The sequence below is a fragment of the Pinus tabuliformis genome, chromosome 2_1 (genome assembly GCF_031772625.1).
Source record: "Pinus tabuliformis cultivar Carrire ecotype Pingquan chromosome 2_1, CPIR1, whole genome shotgun sequence".
Lineage (NCBI taxonomy): Eukaryota > Viridiplantae > Streptophyta > Pinopsida > Pinales > Pinaceae > Pinus > Pinus tabuliformis.
Window position 1 is genome coordinate 462,568,265 of NC_142299.1, and position 23,712 is coordinate 462,591,976.

Here is a 23,712-nt window from a genome sequence, read left to right on the forward strand (position 1 = left end):
TAATTTTATTTTTGTTTTTTTAATATTAATTTTATTTTTCGTTAATTTTCTATCTTTTTTTAAAACTAGTTTGTTTTTGTTTTTGTTTTTATTTTTATTTTTATTTTTTTTCCTAGTTTTTTCAAATGTTTTTTTTTAATTTCTCTATTTCTACTTTTATATATATATATATATATATATATATATATATATATATATATATTAATTGTTTCTTTTTTCCAATATTTTTTTTAATTTCTCTATTTCTACTTTTATATATATATATATATTAATTTTGTTTCTTTTTTCCAATGTTTTTTTTAATTTCTCTATTTCTACTTTTATATATATATTTATATTAATTTTGTTTCTTTTTTCGAAATTCTTTATGGTTTTTTGTTTTTTTAATATTAATTTTACTAGTTTTTTTATTTTTTCCGTTAATTTTCTATTTTTTTTAAAACTAGTTTGTTTTTGTTTTTGTTTTTATTTTTATTTTTTTCCTAATTTTTTCTAATGTTTTTTTTTAATTTCTCTATTTCTACTTATATATTAATTTTGTTATTAATTTTGTTTCTTTTTCCAATGTTTTTTTTAATTTCTCTATTTCTACTTGTATATATATATATATTAATTTTGTTTCTTTTTTCCAAATTCTTTATTTCTCTATTTCTACTTATATATATATATATTAATTTTGTTTCTTTTTTCCAAATTCTTTATAGTTTGTGAGATTTTATTTTTTTTTAATTTTTTGTTTTTTTTTAAATATTAATTTCACTAGTTTTTTAAACTTTTTTTTTTTTGTTATTTTTCTATTTTTTTCTTTAAACTAGTTTGTTTCTATTTTTTTTCCTAGTTTTTGTTAATATATATATATATATATATTATTTCTCAATATTTACTTACTTAATTTTATATATATACTTACTTAATTTTATATATTTTTTTTTTATAATTGTTTTCTTACTTACTTAATTTTATATATATATTTTTTTTTATAATTGTTTTCTTTTTTTCCAAATTCTTTTATGGTTTATGATATAAATTTTTTTTAACATTTTTTATTTTTTGTTTTTGTCTTTTTATATATATTTTTATATTTGTTTTTTAGAGACAATTATTTCATGTGGATTGAAAATTTAATTAATGATGTATAAATATGTAGACTATCGAAAATGTAAAATATCGACCTTCTTCTTTAAATATGCAAATCAATAAAAGCCACGAAATAATTATTTACATTTCATACATTGGAAAATTTAAAGTCAAAAAATAGGTCTTTTAAAAAAGGGTTACGAAATAATTATTTACATTTCACACACTAGAAAATTAAAAGTCAAAAAACAGGTCTTTTAAAAAAAGGGTGTGATGCAGAATACTCACTTTTTAAAATCAGCATAAAAATCACTACCATTCTAAAACTTGATTTCATCCTTGAACATGAAAAAAATTAAAGTTCCAAAAACCATGTTCTAAAAAAAACGTGTATTCTGCATCACCACTTTTGAAAATCGGGTCATTTTTTGCTATCTCTACGAAACGGTTAACAGTATCAGTTCCCGTTTCAAAGTTTACATTGTTACTAATCAGCATGAAAATCACTACCATTCTAAAACTTGATTTCATCCTTGAACATGAAAAAAAATTAAAGTTCCAAAAACCATGTTCTAAAAAAAACATGTGTATTCTGCATCACCACTTTTGAAAATCGGGTCATTTTTTGCTATCTCTACGAAACGGGTAACAGTATCAGTTCCGGTTTCAAAGTTTACATTGTTACTATTTTACCCTTTTCCAGGCTTGAGAGACTAAATTTACAAAAAAGGAAATTCATCCTTTAACTGTCAATTTTTAACACTCGATTTACACTCTAAGATCATCCCCAATTAGGCAATGCAAGGGTAGTATTGCTAGGTTGAAAATTGGAATGCCTTGTTGGGATCCTTTAGGAGACGACTATCTATAAATTTGGAATCATAGTTGTCAAATTCGGCAACATTTGAGCAATGGATCATTTGTCCATATAGATTCCCCCTTTGTCCATTGAGATTGGCAACTCCTTCCTCAAGCTCTTAAATTTGGCTTTGCAAATTGTTTCCCACCTCTTTCTTGGTTTGAAGACACATCTTTAACATAAATTGTAAAAGAAGCTCCTAAAAATACATCTAAAAAAAATGTTATGATGCTAATTCTACCCATCAAGAAGTACATGTGTGTTATTACTATATTAGTATAGCCACAACGCAAAACTATAGTACTGAGTTAACTATTAACTATAAACAGTATTGAATTGTGGCACGTGCTAAAACTTAACAACTTAGACAACCAATCATATAACATAGACATTCGTGCAAAGAATTGGGTAGCAAAATAAACTCTGAATTTGTATTAACATAGTAACTTGTACAACAAAAATATTATACACACAAAGCTTCAACAAATTAAGCAATCCAAGTAACCATTTCTTCAAACCCTTTACATCATGAAAAGTTGTAGATAATTTAGCGAGGGAAGACAATGAATTTTGTTTCTTAACATATTTATGTGTCAGACAATTTAATTCATAAAAAATTGTGAAAGAAGAGTCAGTGTAGAAAGAAATTTATCTTCAACATTTCTATTTCGTATACCCCAATTTATTAAATTTTCCATCTACGCCAACACTTTGCGATGAAGTTAGTGTGCTAGTTTGAGTGACAATGATTAGAGTCACCTAATTTCTGCTTTAGTAGTCAGATTACAATACTAGGTTGCATGACAAGAATATTAATGCATTCACAACATAGCATTGTTTGTCACTTTGATCCACACCAAGGTTTGACCACTGCAATTGTACACCTATGTCTTGAGACATTTAGGGCAGCTAGATTAGATGATTTCTTTTACTTTGATATCTGCTTGTGATGTATTTTTACTTTACTTTATTAGCTTCTTCTTTCATCAAAGAGCGACCAAACAACAAAGAACAATGAGACAAGAGGACACAAGATGGAGGCAATCAGCAAGGACCAAAACATCTCCTCTTGAGAGGAAAACCCACAAGAATTCTTTTCTTCTTATAGAATCTTCAAATGACGAATTCCAAGACGTAAGAGCCTTGACACAAACCCATCCAATACTAAGTCAACATTTCTCCTTGATGAGCTTTCTTTCCAGCAATTTCGTCTCCAAGCAGCAAGTTCGACACAATTTCCTCTGCAACTTCAACCTAGCAGCTCTCCAACACTTCAACTTGCCCAGAAACTTACCAGCACTTCGACTTGCACATCAACTTTCTAGCACTTCAACTTGCCCAGCAATTATGGAAACCCTAACACGAGAAAGAGAGAGAGGCCTAAAACTTCAATCTTGCTCTTCTTTTTCATCCTTTTCTAGCTTCTATCTTGAGGAGATTGAACTTGCTTGAGAGTGTCCAAATGAAGTTGAGTTCCTTCTTATATATAGGCTTTTGTGGGGTACGAATTGTTATCTTTAGGCCGACGGCTGACTTGTTACTTAAACAAGGTCTTGGAGGGTCTTTGACCCTATTTTTTACTCAAATAAATTTTCATTACAATATGTAACATGCCCAAAAAGGTCTTCCATACATGACAATGACTCAATTGACTTGTAGACTCAACAACAAGCCCTAGAAGCACTCAATGGTTGCTTTGACTTAAAAAAAATTCCCTTGAGCATGAAACCCATGCCTCAAGAATAACAATAATAAATTTATTTTTCTCTTTACATTAAATACATAAAATCATGATTACATATGTCATTATGAAGACTGAACCTAGTTAAATATTTCAACGCTATGTTGGTAATTTTGTAGTATTTTACACTCTAAAGCAACGATTTTTTCCACCCATACTTATTTGTCAAACAAAACCTCAAAAGAACCCTCTCTTCCCTGAAATATCCAAATGAAGGGCGGCTCAACCACCAATTGCAATAGAAACTCATAATTGAGAAACTCAACCAAATTTGAACTTGTGACCTATGGCTTGGCCATTAGCAACATAATTTGGATGGATGGATGGTTCAATTGATTGAGCTAACCATGGGGCTTTGTTCACCCATACTTACACAAATTTTACTTGAATTCTCTTAAGATCAACTCAATTGTCATGCACATAGTCGATCTTTGAACTCCTCTACAATCAAGACAAATGGCTCATACGCAGTTACCTTTACCAGTTTCTAATGCAAGCAAAGAGGATAATAATTGCACCAAATAGAGCCAAGAGAAAAATGTGGGAATTTGGAAAGCCTTCTCCACGATGTCACACAACTTCTGCTCCTCAAATAACACAAAATATTTGCTTCTTCCATGCGCTGAAATTCCCTACCCCATCAAACTGATCCTCTCAACGTACATAACCTAGTAGTCATCTCACACCCCAATGACCAACAATAAATTTTCACCCTTTTTTATTACGGGAATTTTTTTTTTTGTTGGTAAAAAATCTCAACCAATAAAAAGGCTCCTCCTAGGCCAAACAAACAAACAAACAAAAATCTCGGCACCTTAAACGAAATTTTCTTTCGTATGAACCCAACCAATCTGCCTTTGGCGATCTAACACGAACCCGACACCTGTAATTCTGAAATCAATTCATATTTGGGGCTCTGATACCATGATAGAATTTCTCGAACCCAACACCCAATATTCAGTTCCCAACAATTATTAATTGAACAAATACATGGCTAAGTTCCTAACAAAAAATACTTAGCATAAGCAAAATTACTTGATTTGAATGACATACACAAAAACAAATTTTTGTCCAAACAACAGTTCTTCATTAATAAATTAATCATGGAACTTACTTGGGCTCCTATCCTTAGATAATGGCTCAACTGAGAAAATACAAATTACAAAACTTATCACCAGTCTCATTGCGCTCTCTTGGACCTAGCACACGCTTATTGAGAAGCCTATCTCAATCTTGTGTTATTGTTGTGTGTCTTAGACTCAACACTTAGGTTCAATTTATAACTTTCCTAAGCTAATATTGACTACCAAAATTAGCTCATCATTTTAACTGAAGATAAATGACTTTACTTTAGTTAACTATCCTATCTTTAGCTTTCTCTACTTTAACTCAAATACAAGTCATAAATTTAGATTGCTTTACATGCATATCTCATGCATGTCACATGCAATACATTTGCATGTGCGCAACTCACTTGCACACTTTGCATGTCACATGCAAGCTCCTAAAAAGGCAAATCAAGGTCCTTCTAGTTAAGACACGTGACTAGAAGTACCTTCTGAGCTAGAAAATTCAACAGTCCCAAAACACTATGACAAGGAAACGAAATTGAGCATAACACAATCTCTATTGACACAAGTATCACTGCTTGGAAGAATCTGAAGCAATACACTTTTCTTGAATATTTTTACGCTCGAGGAATGTGACCAGGACCTAGGCACAAGGCAATTGGGAATCTCATGGATGACATGTGCATGCCATTTGAAATCTAACCAATTGTCTCTTTCTTTTTATTTCCAAAACCCTAACTCATGGCAATCAACTAGTAAAGTCTTAGACAATGGATCTGTCAAGATAGCCTTGGGTGTGTTATCCTAGTGAGCTTATGACTTTTCAACAAATAAAGCAACAGCGCTTCACTGACATGTTGACTCAAATTTCCAAACTTCCCACCACAGTTTTGCCTTTTCTATAATGGCTAGCCTAGCCTATTGGCAATCTTTTTTGTCATGGGCCACACCAATCTTAAAACCCAAAGCCTGATAGGAGAATTTGATTTGTCAATCTCTTTCAGGTTCTAAATGTGAGTGTTTGTAGCTCGGACAGGTATTTCCACAAGGGTGTCTACTTATGGAAATCGTCATTAAATGTATCCTATGGTTTTTCTAAAAGTTCAATTTATTAATTAATTAATTAAGTGAATGTTTTTTATTAAACTGATTTTTAATTAATAAAGTGACTAAAGTGGGTCACTTAATGATTTAATTAAAAGAGAACCATTGATCTCACAGATAGATAGATCTTAACCATTGATGATTAGGTTTTTGGCTCATGTCAAAGTTATAAAAGAAGAAAAGGGCAAAGAACAAAGACCCACAAAGAGCATTCATTTCACAAGTTACATGAGTGAAGGATAAAATCAGAGATATGATTTCAGCCATTGACGAGGATTTTAGCAGTAGTTCAATAAGGAGAAGCCAGCCAGTCAGTAACAAAGAAAAGAGCAGCCATACAGCCCAACAGAGTAGGTCATACATCTGTCCAATGCAGATTCCATACATTAGTACGAATTACAGAGCAGGTTGCCTCAATTTTTGAGCAGACTGAAATTTTTCAAGTTTGATGTTCATTTGATTAATTTTTCAGAGCCATCTTCCCTGTAAGGGAGCTCTTGTAAGTTTTGAAGATAATTTTGAATGATGAACTGATCTAGAAGAGCATAAATAATTGTGCATTGTGTGTGATTACTTTTCTCATTTTTTGTTGCATGCAAGAATTAATAATTCCAAAAAGTAACTAGATCTGATATGTTTGCTTAGACAGCGAGTTTTAGGATAATTTAACATGGTATCAAAGGAATTGCTCTAAGAGAAAAGAAGATCTATTGTTTTACAGATTTCTTCAGCAAGCTTGAGAGATAGATCTCAGGACAAGCATGTCAATAACCAGTGTGAAAGTTGAGGATCAAATTGATGGGGTTTCGCATTTCTTGCCCTGGAAGGCAGGAATTTCAGTGATCTTGAAGGAGCAAGACTTGTGGAAACTCGTGTCCAACCCTCCTACAGTGCCAATGAAAACCTCACGGACCAGGTAGACACTAGCAATAGTAGACCTTGCAGTGCAGGCAACACGGGATAAGGACATAAGGCATAGAGGATGATCCTTGAAGCTATTAAGGTTCATCTAATTTTGCATGTTGCAGAAAAGACCAAATCTAAGGAGATCTTGATGCCCTATTATCACTTTTTCAAAGTGATACTATGAGTCAGAAAATGATTCTCAAAACTAAGCTCAGAGGGTGCAGAATCAACCCCTCCAACAATATGACTAGCTACATTATGAATTCACACAGATCCTTGACCAATTTGTAGATATTGGAGAAGCTATATTGGATGCAGAGCAAGTGAATGTTGCTTTAAATGGGTTCACCAAGGTTTGGGAGCCATTCATCATGGGCATTTATGCCCAAGAGCATCTTTCCAAGTGGGAAAGACTTTAGGATGGTTGCATTCAAGAGGAGATTCATAAAGAGTCCAGGACCAGCAAGCAGGGAGGAGAAAGAGCAACAGATGAAAACTTATCACTGGTCAGCAAGACGAAGAAGACCAAAGGGAAAGCTTCCATCCAGAAGAGTGGCAGTTAGGGAGAGGGGAAGCAGCCTGAGCAAAAGTGAGATATGAGCAAAAAGATCAAATGCTATATTTTCCATAAGAATGGCCACTTTATTTTTAAGTGTCCACAGAGGAAGAAGGGTAAGGGAAAGTCACAGACAGTTGCAGTGACAGCAGAAACAGTTGAATGAGCTTAGTTCCAAGTTTGAGAGTGAATTTTCACTTATGTCTTGCCTTTCTACCAGCATTATTGCTAGAAGCGCCTGGTACTTGGACAGTGGCACCTCTCACCACATGACAGAGGCTAGAGAGTTATTCAGTAGTTTTGTAGAGGATGACTCAGGGATCCATATTGAGCTTGGTGATGATGCCAAGTATGCAGTGAGGGGACAAGGGATAGTTTAGTTCCAGCTTGAGTCAGGAGGGTCCTTTGATGTACAAGAGGTACTCTATGTACCTAGCCTAAAGAAGAACCTTTTGTCCATCTCAGTCATGGAAGACAAAGGTTATGAGGTTAACTTCTAGAGGGGGCAAGTGTTCATCTGCCTAGAGGGAGCCAATCCAAACACTATAATGAGGATTAGAGTCCAGGAAGGGAACCTATATAGACTCCAGGGTCAACCTGCTCCAACACTAGTGCACACTAATGAGAGTATGTGCAAGCTTTGGCACAAGAGGATGGGCATCTCCATCACAGTGGTCTACTATTACTAAGACGAATGGTCACTGGGCTTTCAGAGTTTAGTCTGGACCAACAAAGGGTGTGCAAAGGGTATGTACTTAGCAAGAATGCCAAGGCATCTTTCCCTAGCAACGAGACTCGATCCAAAGGCATTTTGGATATGATCCATTCTGATTTAGCAGGGCCTATGTCTAAATCTTCAGTAAGGACACATTAATGACTTCTCCAGGAAGACCTGGATCTACTTCACAAAGACCAAGGGTGAGGTCTTCATTCCTTTCAAAGTTTTCAAAGCTCAGGTGGAGAACATGACAAGAAGGAAGATCAAGGTGTTGAGGACAAAGAATGGGGGTAAATACACCTCTAATGAGTTCATTGATTTCTACAAGGAGGCAAGGATCCAGAGCGAGAAGATAGTGACCTACAACCCACAGCAAAATGGTGTTGTAGAGAGGAAGAATCAGTTTACCATCAGTGCAGTGAAGGCCACGATCCATTATCAGAGTTTTCCAATGTTTATGTGGGTCGAGGCATGCACCACAGTTGTGTATTTGAAGAACAGGAGCCCACATAGGATTCTGTGGGCACCAAAGGAAGCATTCACAAGCAAGAAGCCTGAGATAGGACATCTCAGGACATTTGGTTGTCCAGTCTACATCCACATACCTGTGGAAAAGAGGACAAAGTTGCAGCCCTCAACTGAGAGGGAAATCCTGGTGGGATATAATGAAGATTTGAAATCTTGTAGAGCATAGTTGCGGGGGAGCGACCCCCCCCTCGAACCCGCTCCCGAATCGCGCTCCGGGCGGGAGCGGCTCGGGAGCGCACTCCTGAAAAAAATTTGCGCTCCCTGCCATTTTCGGGAGCGATCGAGGAGCAATCACTCCCGATCGCTCCCGAGCATTAAAAATCACTCCGGGAGCATTTCGGGCGGCGCCGGGAGCGATCTGGCGGAAAAAAATTCCGCGGACGTCAAAAAAAAATTAAATTTTAAAAGAAAAAAAAAATGTTTTAAAAGCCCAATGGGCTTAAAAAAACTTCATTATCACTTCATTGAGCTGAGTTTGTTGGAGAGCAAGAGCAAAGGAGCAAGGAGAAGCGAGGAGCAAGCGCCGAGGAGCGAGGAGCAAGCCTGCAGAGGAAAGTAACTTAGTAATTTAGTTAGTTTAATTTAGTTAGGTAGTAATTTAGTTTATTTAGTTTAAAAACCATGAATTTAAATTAAATTAATAAATTAAATTAATTAATCCCAATAAATTAAATTAATTTGCAGATTCAAAACCCTACAAACATCAAACACCATGGACCTAGCTATATTTCTTGGCATTTTCCTCTTCTTGGTCCCTTTTATGGTTATTATGGTGCTGGAGAGTAGGAAACGGAGGGGCCAAACTGAAGAGGGGGATGAAGAAGCTGGAGAAAGTTGAATTGATGAAACCCCGGTGAAGAGGAGCTGGAGGAGGGTGAACATGACCCTCAAAAAACTAAACAAGACCAAACCCCATTGTGGAAATATGTTAAACAGGGTTGAAACAGGGAGAGGGGGTGGAACCACTAAATTTCATTGCCCCCATTGCAACACTGATTACACAGGTTCATACACCCGTGCTAGAAGACACCTCTGTGGGAAAAGGCCATGGGATGGAGACAAACAAATAGGAATCAAAACTTGTACAGCGGTGTCAGCAGCGGATAGAGCCAAATACATAAGGGAAGAGGAGGAAGCCCAATACAAATCAAAAAAATCAAGGGGTTTCTTTGAACCAAGCTCACAATCACAAAGAACTCCTTCAACATCCTCCCAAGGCAGTGGATATGGAGGCACAGGGTCATCATCTTTAAGGCGTAGAACCATATCAGATTTCCTTGATGAGGGGTGTAGGAATGATGTGGATTCAAAGGTTTACAGGTTTCTCTATGCATGTGGGATACCATTCAATTTTCTTCGCTCACCTTATTGGCACGAAATGGTTTCTGCCATAAATGATGCCCCTAAAGGATACAAGAGCCCTGGGTATGACAAGGCAAGAACCTTTGGCCTTGATCATGAAAAAGCAAAAATATCACATTCTTTGAATAGAATGACAAGTTCTTGGACTAACCATGGGGTGTCCATTGTATCTGATGGATGGACAAATGTAAAAGGCAAGCCATTGATAAGTGTTCTTGCTGTGTCCATTAGTGGTCCCACCTTTCTAACTGCACATGATTACTCAGACAAGTTCAAGACCGCCATCAACATTGCAGAAGCATTACTTGAAACAATTGACCGTATCGGGCCATACAATGTCATCCAAGTCATCACTGATAATGCTCCTAATTGTAAGGCAGCGAGAGCAATTATTGAGGATAAATACCCCAACATATTTTGGTCTGGATGTTTGGTTCACACATTGAACCTTCTGTTGCATGATATTGTCAAGAGCAAAAATGAACAATACCAATGGATTGGTGATTTGTACAAGAAAGGCAAACAAATGATAAAATTTATTACAAATCATAGCAATACCCATGGCCTTTTCCGCAATCACTCGAGATTGGAGTTGTTGAAGATTGCAAAGACTAGATTTGGTAGCTATTACCTCACCTTCAGGCGCCTTTTGAAGGTAAGAGAGTCATTGGCTAGCATGGTATCAAGTCCACATTGACAGGTATTAAAGGAAAGGGCTACAAATGCAGCTGACAGGGGAGGTTTTAAAATGGTGGAGGAGGCCGCTCTTGATGGTCAGTTTTGGACAAGTGTGAGGCAAGTATTGGATTTCACCAAGCCCATGTATCACATGATTCGTTTTGCAGATACAGACAAACCAGTGATTGGCGAGGTGTATGAGCAGATGGATACCATGTTGGGGCAAATAAAAGATATTGTTCATAACAGAGATCCCGACTTGTACAAACTGATTCACGATTGTGTGTGTGAATGGTGGAATAGACTTAATCTTCCACTACATTGCTTGGCGTATATCCTTACGCCAAAATACTACTCTACATCTTGGTTGGACCAACCTGCAGCAGGGGGTGGGGTTAGGACCAAACCCCATTTAGATCCAGAGGTAACTAGAGGATATTTGGAAGCATTAGAAAAGTTGGTACCTGACAGGGAGGAATGTGCAGTTGTGCGCCTTGAAATAGGCAGATACTTCAGTGGCACTAGTTTGTATGGTAACTTCCATGCAGTGGACGACAGAGATAGATTTGATACTCTCACATGGTGGGAAACATATGGCGGCCAGGGACTTTTGCCAAAATTGGCAAAAAAAGTTCTTTCACAGGTTGTAAATACTTCTTCTGCAGAGAGGTGTTGGAGCACCTACAGCTACATACATAATGTGAAAAGAAACAGACTCAATGAACACTGAGCAGAAAGCTTGGTTTATGTGCACTACAACTTGAGGTTGTTGAGTCATTACTGTGATCGGGCTTATGAGGATCCCACATATAAAATTTGGGACAATCACCCAGAGGATGACAATTTGGAGGATGGCATTGTACATATTGAAGAACTGGAAGAGGAACTTAAGGGATGAAGATGAAGCAATTGCAGCAGCCATGCCACCTCCACCTCCACCTCCACCATCCAGTAGCAGTGCTCGAGGTTCGAGTCTTGTTCCTTTGTTGTCGCCACCTCCATCTACACCCTCACGTGGAGGTTCTAGTTCTGGTCGTCGGTCTGTGCGGGAGACTCCTAGAAGACCACCACGACCTGCTTATACTCCTGGAGACTCTCGTGGCAAGGGCCACATGTAGATTTACAATTTACTTGTCTTTTTTAGTTTCTATTAGACTTAGTTTTCATAACTGTTGAGTTTTGAGTCCTTGACTCTTGACTCTTGACTCTTTCATATCATAATGATATTTTTTGTAAACAATATATCACTGTGACAATGAAAATTTGAAGTTTGAAGTTGGGCCTTGGCAATTATAACTCATTGGTAATGATTGTGAATTATGAATATGATGCTTCGTGAAAGACTAAAGTTGGTTCATTTCATTTCATTATTCATGTTTCATTTTATAAATTTATAACATTTCATATCATGTTAACAGTTAGAAGTTAGGACTTAGAAATATCTAAGATATTACTTCTTGTAATGGTTAAACTTAGCTTACAAGTACAACTTTGGTGATCAATGATGATAAATGTTATTGAATTTTCAATTTTGAAAGCTTGAAGTTGAAACTTTAAGATTGAATTTGATGAATCATCATTCATGAGACTCAATATGTTGCAGTTGTAATATGTATTTTACTAACTTGTGGACATGGTTGATGACGATTATAATTTCTAGATGATTGATGTGATATGGTTCAATGATCAATCTATGTTTTTTATGTTTTTTATGTCTAATTCATCATTCTACATGTTTTTGTTGACATATATGTATCAAAAATTAAAAAATATAAAAAATATATATATTTTTAAAAATTCGCTCCCAAACCAGGAGCTGGTCGCTCCCGCTCCCGTTTTCGCTCTCGCTCCCCGCTCCCAAGCAACATGGTTGTAGAGTCTTCCTAATGAATTAGTGAAAGACAATGTTGAGTCAAGATGTCAAGTTCAAGAACTTGGCATCTAGGAAATTTCAGGGCCTACCAATAATTGCAAAGGGGGCTCAAGAGGAGGAACCAAAGGAGGAGCCGAGGGCAAAGTATTCCAATAGTAGAGATAGCCAACCTTTAGTGCAAGAGGAGCAGTCAACTCCTTTGACGCCAATCAAGAGGCCCAGGTGAGCAGAGCAAACCTTGTGGGATGCTCAAGAGCATGTCGAGCCTCCAAGGACCACTTTCAAGGAGAGTGGACCTCCGCGGAAGTTTCCGACATACATGGCTTTGATTACCAGCATCATAGACTCAAAGCCTTCCAGCATTGAGGAAGCAGCCAGCCAGTAGGTGTGGAGAGATGCCATGGTGGAGGAGCACAACTCCATCATGAAGAATGATGTCTAAGAGATTGTGCTTGTACCAAAGAGGAAGTCAGCTGTGACTTCCAAGTGGCTTTACAAAGTAAAGCATGCAACAGATGGCAGTGTGGAGAAATACAAGGCCAGATTTGTGGCTTGTGGGTTCTCTCAAAAAGAGGGAGTAGACTACAAGGAGACTTTTGCTCCCGTAGCCAGATACTCCTTTATTCAAGCAATTCTTTCAATAGCTTTTAAGATGGGATGGAGCATCCACCAGATGGATGCGAAGACCCACTTCCTCAATGACATCATTAGGGAAGAAGTCTACATCAAGCAGCCACATGGGTTTGAGTTCCATGACAGAGAGACACATGTATGCAGCCTTAAGAAATCCCTGTATGGAATCAAACAAGTGCCTAGGGCCTTGTATGCCAAGATTGATAGCTATCTGCAAGGCATAAGCTTCACCAAGAGTGAGACAAATCCCAACCTATACTTCTTGTTGGTTGGATCTGAGGCCCTCATTTTGGTGTTGTATGTGGACAATCTCATTCTGCCAAGTGCAAAGAGACTGATTGCAAGTTACAAGTCAGATCTAGCCTCAAAATTTGAGATGAAGGATATCGGTGGCATGCATTACTTTCCGGGAATTGAGGTTTGTCAATAACTGAGCGAGATCTTCCTCGAAGAGGGGAGGACACTCTAGAGATCCTAAAGGGATTCAGGATGGAGGAGAGCAAATTGATGGTCACTCCAATGGTGACCAACCTAAAGAAAATTGATTCTTCAGTTTCAAAGTTGGAAAACTCCAAATAGTACAGGCAATTAATTGGCTCGATGTATATGATCAACGCTCAGCTAGACATGAGGTTTTTTGTTAACACCCTGAGCAAGTTCCTGGAGGAATCGAGGGAGGCTCAGTGGATTTCAGCAAAGCATGTGCTCAGATATTTGCCAGGCACAATAGGATATGGATTACAGTACCATGGTGGAGATGTTGTGAGGTTGTACAGGTTCTCAGATTCAAATTGGGCAAGCAGTAATACAAATCAGAAGAGCACCTCCAAGTGCTTCTTTAGTTTGGCGTCAGCAGTCATTTGTTAGCTCAGCAGGAGGCATACCTCGGTAGCACCGAGTTCAACTGAGGCAGAGTACATGGCGTCCAATCTAGCTAGTTGTGAAACCATTTAGCTTCACAAGTTGCTCATACGATTAATTGGTCAGAAACTTGAGTTGACAGTGATTCATTGCGATAAACAGAGTTGTATCAAACTCTCGGAGAATCCAGTGTTTCACAACAGATCAAAGCACATTAAGATCAAATACCACTTCACCAAGGACAGGGTGTTGAAGGAAGCAGTCAAGCTCCAATATATTTCTATAGAGGAGCAGTTAGCAGACATTTTCACTAAGCCATTAGTAAAGGGCAAGTTTGTCTAGTTTCGAAACAAGCTTGGAGTTATTGAAAAATACCTTCCCCGCTAAGGAGTGTTAATGTTTGTAGTTCAGACAGGTATTTTCCATGAGGGTCTCTACTTTGGAAATCACCAATAAATGTGTCCTATGCTTTTTCTAGAAGTTCACTTTATTAATTAATTGATAAAATGAACCTTTTTTTTTATTAAAGTGACTTTTAATTGATAAAGTGACTAAAGTGGGGCACTTAATGATTTAATTAAAAGAGATCCATTTATCTCAAGGTTAGATCTTAACCCTCGAAGATTAGGTTTCTGGCTCATGTCGAAGTTATAAAAGAAAGAGAGGGCAAAAGACAGACACATAGACAGCATTCATTTCATAAGTCATGTGAGAGAAGGAGAAAATCAAAGATCTGATTTTCAGCCATTGGCAAGGATTTCAGCAGTAGTTCAGCAAGGAGAAGGAAAGCAGCCAGTCTTCCGCAAGGAGAAAGCAGCTAGTCAGCAGCAAGGAAAAGAGCAGTCACACAGCCAAGCAAAATATGACGCATATCCATCCATACAGATTCCATACTAATGTAGAATCGCAGAGCACACTGCCTCAATTTCTGTGCAAACTGAAATTTTCAGGTTTGTTGTTCGTTTGATTAATTCTCAGAGCCATTTTCCCTATAAGGGAGTCTATTGTGTGTCATTGTTTTTCTGGTTTTCTGCAGCAGGCAAGAGTTAATAATTCCAGCAAGTAATTAGATCTGATCTGTTTGCTTAGATAGCTGGTTTTAGAATAATTTAACATTGAACGAACTAATAGAAATGTAGGCAGGGAGGAAAAAATGCCACCAACCTATTTAATTTATTAACCTTTGGAATACTTGTTTTCATGCCAGAGACTGCTATCGTGCCTGAGACCAGACAAAGATAAAAGATTGTGTACTTTATGTGGGGAAAGTTGAGATGCAAACAATCTCAACCTGTTTCTCCAGTAAGACAGGCTAATCATGCTGGTCGATTTGTTGTGTCAAGTAGCCATAGAATGCAGGGCCTCGCAGCCCCAACATCTAGTTGTTGCAACTCAAGGAAGTAAACCAGTTGAGAAGACCAGACCTCAGGCATCAACTGAGGTTGTTAATTCTCCAACCAGACTCACAAGCCATAGGCCTATGGGGAACTAACCCTAGGTGTGCATGATTATCATTGCTCAAAACAGGAGCCCCAATAACCAAAATAAGTTTTCAGCTTGAATCCCTGACAATGAAATAAGTTTTCAAAATTCAGCCTAAAATGCCTGCTCCAACATAAATTTATGATACAAAGCTGGTGTAGCATCCAGACATGAATCACTCATGTTTTGCCATAGGCCTATGGGAAACTAACCCTAGGTGTGCATGATTATCATTGCTCCAAACAGGAGCCCCAATAACCAAAATACGTTTTCAGCTTGAATACCTAACAGAGAAATAAATTTTCAGTCTAAAATGCCTGGTCCAACATAAAATTTATGACGCAAAGCTGGTGTAGCATCCAGACATGAATCACTCATGTTTTGTTTTGATGTTACGAAGCAGTCGTACCTTAAAAGCTGGATGTCCAAAATGAGTATCTTTTGAACATGACAGGAACCTCTTACAAAGGATGAGTTTCAGATAGGATGAATGATTGGAAGATATAGTAGGATCATACCTTCTCTTCCATTCCAAGATATGCTCCCTTTGCAAAAGCTTCAGTCCAGTAACGCGCAGTGCTCACATATGTTGCATAGTCTCTAAGGTACTGCATTGGGAAAAAACAAACATTCAGCGAAGGAATAGCATCCACATAACAACCAAAAGACGATATGAAGAGTAAAATGGTAGAATGACAACTAAAATGACGTGAATGTAATCTAACACCACCTGTTGTGCCACCACAGCATCCTGAGGATCATCTGGTTCTGGTGCTGAAAGCAAGGCTTGCAAAGAAAGTAAGGCCGTCTTCAATGTGAGAGCTGGGCTCCACTGATCTTTCAGAATATCCAAGCATATTGCACCATTTTGACTGCTGATATTAGGATGCCTACATTGATATCATGATTGACGGCAAAATACAAGTTAATAGTCTCTTTCAAATGTCAGTTAAGATAAAACTCTAATTGAGATGATGCATAATTATAGCAGTGCCATCCTGCAGTAGCTAACTCAGGAATGCGAAAAAAAATACATCTAAAGCAAACTCCCAGCGTCCCTCAAACATGTCACAAGAAAGGCAAAGATTGTGGTCATGTACCTGTACATTTCCCAAACATCTAACAAGCAATAATAGACTCACTTCAAAGTTCAAACAGAATATACTATGCTCTCTTCATTCCATTCATATAAGCAGCTAGAAACATTAAATGCTTGGACAATGAGTTGTCATTTATTACAAACTAGTGTCACTCATGTAGAGAATCTAGAAATCTATTCGGTTTTGTTTTCACAAGGGAGCAAAAATGCAAGAGCATACAATGAATTTGTATTATATGTCCATATAGACGAAAGGCAGTTTGATATAGAGGTTATCAGATTAATTTTCTCAGCCATCGTTTGGAATTCATCTCCTAAGTAGTTGACACAACAATTAAGCTTCTTCCAAAAGGTGAACTAATTAGAGACAAATAATGCTGCCAATATATAAACATGATATTTTTTGAATTAAAGCTTCCTTTGCTTATTAATATTAATGGTTCGTACAAAACTTTAATACAAAATAGCAGGACATGCATGCAGCCCCCACAACAATGATGCAAAAAGAGAAAAATACATGGGCTGGCTTAGACCAAAACACCCAGAGTTATATTGTCATATAACAAATTGTCTAGTAAATAAATAAAATTGAAATAAAACATCAAAGGGCAAAGAATACACTCTAGACCATATCATCAAGAACCATGTATACAAAAACAATCCAAACCATATGATTAAGTGTTGTATGATTTAGTTCATAGCAAGGGAGGAAAACAGAAAAGTGATCCTCAATCTAGCTCCTTGCTACGAAAAGAGTCAAGTGAAATGGAAGACTAAACCCACTTAAAGAAATGTTGACTCTGTTAGTTTTTGTAGCATCATTTGTGTTCTAGCCTTGAAATTTGGTGGAGAGGCTAAAATACATGTGATCTCCAAAACCCAAAAATCATTTCTAGAAATTCCGCGAAATGACTTAATTAGATTATTAACCAGTTTTTAAATATTTCCTAAGTATAAACTTAGGGAATATGGTTAATTAATCAGTATTAATTAAGTCAAGGCATGAATCATATAGAAACTCACACAGATCGACTCCAAGATGATCCTAGCCATTGATTAAGTTTTAACCTTGGCCGTTGGTGCTCCAACACAGGATTATAAGATGAGGTCGATGTGGTGATGGAGAGACACTTGAGCAGTTTGATTTTCATGAGCAGATCCATTTCCTGAGTAGCAACAGTGAGTTGTCGGAGAGAGCGCTAATGAGATCGAAGAAGTGAAAGAGGGGTAGAGACAGTGAAGCTAGAGGAAGGTTTCCAGATCCTGTGAGTGCATTTGTAGAGAGGCAGAAGAACCACAAAGAGGTTGACGTTGGGGCAGCGCAATAGCCTCTATAGTCTGGGGAAAGATAAGTTTCAATGCCGGAAGCTGGACAGAGGTTCCAGAGGCCAGGAGAGACATTTTCCCAGACAGCAGTAGACCAGACGGCTTGAGGAGAAGCTGGTTTGAACTGAGTGCAGAAGGGATTGCGCTAGTGTGACGCAGTAACTGCGCAAAGCCAGTTTGGACGGCTCACCTGGAGCTGAGGTCAAAGCCCAATTTTGCCTATGGAGTGAGGAAATTTCCTCACTAGATTTTTGCCAGTATTTCTCTGTAGGATTGCCAATTTCAGCGTCCAATTGTACTCAGATTATTTCATTGTTGCATAATAATAAAACCCTCAGTTGTTGCACCGGTTTTCCCAAGTTGGGTTTTTTTGGGGACTATTGTCCAAAAATAACTATGTTATTTTATGTGTGTGTGCTAGCATTTCTTCTAGTGTTTATTCTTCCGCAGTTTTATTTGTGTAGGTTGTAGTGTTGTTTATTTAGTATTTGTTGTAGCAAACAGTAAATAGCTTGTTAAATTAAATTAACAATTAGGAGAATAATTTCCGATTGCTACAATAAAATTCCAGTTTGGAATTTTCACAATCTCCAATAAGAGAATTCATAAAATTCTTCGTAGTAGGTTTCCTCATGATTTTTCTAGTTTTGTAGATTGATCTAGTTATTTTTCTACCAAATTCTCTCTAATACTATAGGATTATGAGAATTTCAGACTTCTATCTCATTTATTTCATGTTTCCACTTGTCGAGTTTATTGCATGCAACTATATACAAATCAACAACGAATGATAGCCCTAGATTGTGGATGGTGTTTGTTCGAAACTCATGTGACTCTAAATGAGAAGGATGTCACATGCCTCGAGCACATCACAAAGCATACACAAAGAATAACAAAATGTGCTACTAAAGTTCCAATAAGCAATAGAAACAGTAGATAACCTCCCACCCCAACGAGCCTATCATTTGAATGGCCAAGGACGGGACCACCTTAGAGAGTGTAGTCCCAAATGACTACCCACTTATCGTCTTTCCTAAATGCCATAACCTGTTCTTTGGAATGCTTGGGCTTAATTAATTAAGATCTTGTGAGGTCAACATCCAAGAAGATCTTCCAAGGGAAGGGCGAGAGTCATCTCTTAGCTAGGCCAAAAGATTCTAAGACAATTCCCTAGAGTCCTAAATCAAATGAAAATAGTCGAGTTGGCACCAACACAAGCTCAGTCAAAGCTAATATCCTTTAGATCCAAGGTATTGTGAAGGAAAATTTGTGCTTATGAGCATATTGTCCAAAGAACTAGAAGGGGGAAACCACGTTACACCTCATATTATGTGGGGTTCCACATTGTAATTTTCATCACATTGGTGGGTTTTGTTGTTGATACCTTGAAGCATTAGATCAACTTGAGGGGACACATATTCATGGAGCCGTTTTGTTCTTGGAATTAGATTATTTGATGGAGGTCTTTGGTTGGGGGGGTTTTCACCTCTCCTTGGTTAGATAATTATGCTTGTTGGTTTGTTGGTCTTCTCACATGTGCTTTCCTTGTTGGTCACCCCTTTGTTGCATATTTGATGGTTATGGAGCATGTTATCTCATCATGGCGTGGTTTTGGTATACTTTTTATCTTGGAAGTTGGATGTGCCACATCTTGTTCATGGATGTGGTTCTAGCCACCTGAGGGATTAGTTGATTGGTTAGGAGGGAGATATTTCATGATGTTGGAATTTCCTAGTTTCTAGGTGTGTTGATATTATGATGTTGGTTTGTCACTAGGAGGGGGTGTTCTACATGGTTCTCATGTTATAGATGTGTGATGGGGGCATACTTAATGATTGGGTGGGTTAGCATTTTCTATTGTCCCTTTCTCTTATGATGTTGATGTCGTTGAATGATACATGCTGTGGTGGTGGGATTTTCCTTGTTGATATGACTTCACATTGTAACATTTTCTAGACATCACCTGGGGGGAATGTATTTTATGATGTTAGTGCCCTTGTTGACACATTTTTTTCCCAAGTTTGAGTCAAATGGTGGGGGAACTGCATATATTTTGGTGATCTAACTGTTTCCTATGGTTGGACGATGAATTATGATGTGATAATACTTCGGTGGTGTGCCCTAGGTCAAGCATAGGTTGAGCTTAAATTTTATCATTATGTTGTTATCATGGTGGGGTTATTGCTAGGGAGAGCAGCATATTTGCATGGTACAACAAATGTTGGAGCGCACCCCCCTTTATTGGCACACAAGTTCATGTTGATTTAATCAATTCATGACTATTGGAAGGTCAAATTATGTTTGTATTATAGCATTATTTGTGCACACATGTTGAAGTTGATTTAACTATTTGGTTAAATTCATCAACCTATCTGGATGGAGGGTATTTGCATGAGCGCCCTACTCCATTTGGCATTCTTTCACACTTGGAGAGGTTATTTGGAGGTTGTTTAAGGATTTTTGTGGAGAGCTCCTCTCTTTGGCACAAATTCCAAGGCAATTACGCATCATTTATCTAATTTTGAGAGGATGACACACCTTTCAAGGGCACACCTCCATTGGTTTGTTGAGCATGATTATAGGAGGTGGTTATGGAGGAGTATTTTATTGTTTATTAATAACCAACTTGAAACATTTCTTTAGGTCCCCTTTCCTTGTGCACATAGTTTGAGGAGCTATTTAATAGATTTGCAAAACAACACATGGTTTGATGAGGCTCAACCACTTTAGCACTTCTTCATAAGGCACACTTCATATGGAAGATATTTTATATTTCATGGTTGGTTAAAGTAGTTGCATGGTACAGTCTTCTAGGGCACACATCTCCTAGGTGCTCTCTCATGATTGATGAATGGATATTTCAGCTACACTTGGCATCATTTGACCTCTGTTGGAGAGCACCCTCACCTCTTTGTCTTGGTCTATATACTAAATTATTTGGAGGTTATCATGGAGGAGTTTTATTAAGGAATGTGTAGCATATTAAGCGGACTATTGTCTGCTTACATGCATCTTGTATGGACTAAGGGATTGAGGAAGGTCACATGTATGACTTTGCAAGCATGTATTAGGTCTACTTTTTATATTTGGAGTGTTATCTTTGAAGACGCACATGTGGAGACATTCCACTCTATTTTTAAAATCAACCATTTTTCCTTGTGTAATGCTCCATGATTTTATCTAGTTGGCACTTTGCACATTCATCCATGGAGTTGATTGCCTTGGGATTCACACATGGGGATTGGTTGCATCCATCTTATGGACCACTTGCTATTTTGGGATGGTTGTTTTTTAGCATTCTCCTTGGAGAATTATTATATTGTTTTCTCACTCATGTCTCTTGGAAGGCACACTTAATAAGCTCTTTTAAGTGGACCTCGGAGCACATCCTTCCGTGTTAAAGATATTTTATTATATTTTGCATGAATGCATCTTGAGGGCACCATCAGTGTGGACCTCTAACATCTTGATTTGGTTATTATGGCTATTTTGGCAGTGCAACCTCTCTTGAAGATATGTAATGACTTTTTATTCCTATTTTGAATGAGGACGAGCTCTTTTGGAGAGATGTCCACATATCTTGACATGGTTAACCATTGATGAAGGATGTGTATAACTACTTCATTATTTAATTATTATTGAACTTGTCATGTAGTTAGAAAAATAATGTATTTTATTGTAAGAGAGACTAGCACACTCTATATAAAGGAGATTTCTCTCCCTTTCATGTGTGATGGTGGCTAGGAATTTGGGGATTGGGGAGCTCTCCCTTTGGTTTGCAATCGACACTATACATCATATTTTCAATCTTTATGGAATATTGCAGATATACCATCTATTCTATGTTAGGCTTCCATCGTGCAACTTAATTTTCATGTGTTGTTTATTTTTGTATGAAAGAGCTACTAAGGTGAAAATGGGTAGCCTTCCAGAGTGACACAAGACTAGCTCTTTGATGCTTGGGACTTTACATCATATTGGGTGCTATATTTTGTTGTAACAGGCAACACACCCTTAAATTGGGTTCCTGAGCTTGGCTAAGGCATTCCACTTTGTTTTTGGCATAAACCACTTTTTCAAATTCAACAAGCAAGGGCTTATTCACCTTCTTCCAAACAACCTATGTCTATGATTCCATCTTGGGATTTCAACAACTAATACATGTTTTTGAAGTTTGGGATTTCAAGTTGTAGTATAGAAGTCTCCCCACATGGGATTTGCATATGATTATAATTTATAGACTTAGACGATTGAAAAGTTAAGAAGATAATTCAAAAATGTTGTTAACCAACATTAAATTCCTCCAAGTCTGATTCTGACTTCTACAACATTGGTTCCACGACTAAGCTTGTGAGATCAGTAACTTCTTATTATACTATGTTGTTCTCAAAATTGATTTGATCCAATCATAACTAGGTTGCTTTTAATACAGGCAGCCAAAACGAAGAACTCTGTTGGGGAGGAGGAAGAAGAGTCAAGTTTCAACCAAGTATGTAGTCGTGGGCAAAGAGCATGGCTAAAAGGTTTTCTTACTTTACCTTTGAAATTGCTAGTCGAGTTCTATGGCTAACCAACTCCTAGTAATCACATCAACATGACACATCTCGCTTCATATTATGCTTGAGTGATGTGTCCAAATGGGCATCGCCCTAGATAGCCTTTCCTAGTGTCTTTGAGCTATTAATCCTATTATTAAAGATTTTTCATGTATAAAATCAACTTTCAAATATAATGCCAAAAAAACACATATAAGCTCTAAATGCAGTCTACAAGCTCAGAAACAGTTGAATACATGACTTAAATTACAACATGAATAATGTATGTGAATAAGCTCTTACCAGACTTTTGTCAGAAATTGCATTTTGGGGGGCTCAAATGGATACGCCCCTGCACATAAAAGTTAGCAATCCTGTCAGAATCAATCCAAGTTTCATATATTATTTTTCTTCTATCTTTCTTTCTGCTTTAACATTTCTTCTTTTTCTCCACATTATTCAAAGGACTTTACCACACCAAAATTATGCATAACTGAACAATAAAACTTTTCAATTCTGCCAAACCTGCAAGCGAGACAAATTGAACCGATGTATTCTCAATTGCAAAAAAATGAGTTTAAACAAGTTCCTGTTTGCTCCATTCAGGTACCATGCATGAATCTGAAGGTATTTAGGGCTGATACTTTCATGTCATTCCTTGCATATTACAGAACCTCGTTGAATATAGAAACATGTAGCACTCAGCATGACAATTTGCACAGACAGTACTTCTGAAACGTAGTTTGACCATTTTGTTAGAGTTTTCTAAAGAATCAGAACTACACTTATAAATTTTCCGTGCTTCTGGCGAAAGCTTACATTACGTGTATGTGTTCTAATGTGGACAATGGGGTGCATTATTTACTTATTTTTAAGAGTTTGCAACAATGGGACCTGACAAGAGTTCGTTACCATGCCTTTTGTAGGTCTGTGGGAGAGAGACATCATAGCTCCCAAAAGCCATTTCGTAATAGTGGGGAAAAGAGAAGATTAAATTACTGGATTTACTATATTTTCAGCTTGACAATGTAAAGCCAGAAATCATGTGCAAGAATCTTATAATGCAAAAGTTTAAAAAATAATCATGTTCAATTAAGGGCTTAGCTCCCTCTGCTGAACCAGACCAGGTGATTATATTTAACATTTTTCCTGAGAATCCATCCAACAACATTTTTATTTCACAAATTTAATCAACTTCAATTTTCACGGACCATGACATTGGAGCATCTTTCTGAATGCTCTGCAATATGTACCTAACATTCATTTTATCAAATACAAGCATCCTCTTTGTGATGAAGAAAAAG

The 23,712-nt window shown here is 37.3% G+C and overlaps 1 protein-coding gene across 1 annotated transcript in view; it reads right to left on the reverse strand.

Annotated features, from left to right (window-relative positions):
• LOC149200924 (ubiquitin-conjugating enzyme E2 27-like) overlaps nucleotides 1-23,712 on the reverse strand; it is a 41,421-nt gene that overhangs the window by 16,133 nt on the left and 1,576 nt on the right. Inside the window, exons 2-4 of the mRNA XM_089402823.1 lie at nucleotides 22,712-22,760; nucleotides 16,179-16,338; nucleotides 15,967-16,056 (exon numbers count right to left, since the gene is read on the reverse strand). Of these exons, the coding sequence (XP_089258949.1) occupies nucleotides 15,967-16,056; nucleotides 16,179-16,338; nucleotides 22,712-22,760 (299 nt within the window). The remainder of the gene's footprint in view (nucleotides 1-15,966; nucleotides 16,057-16,178; nucleotides 16,339-22,711; nucleotides 22,761-23,712) is intronic.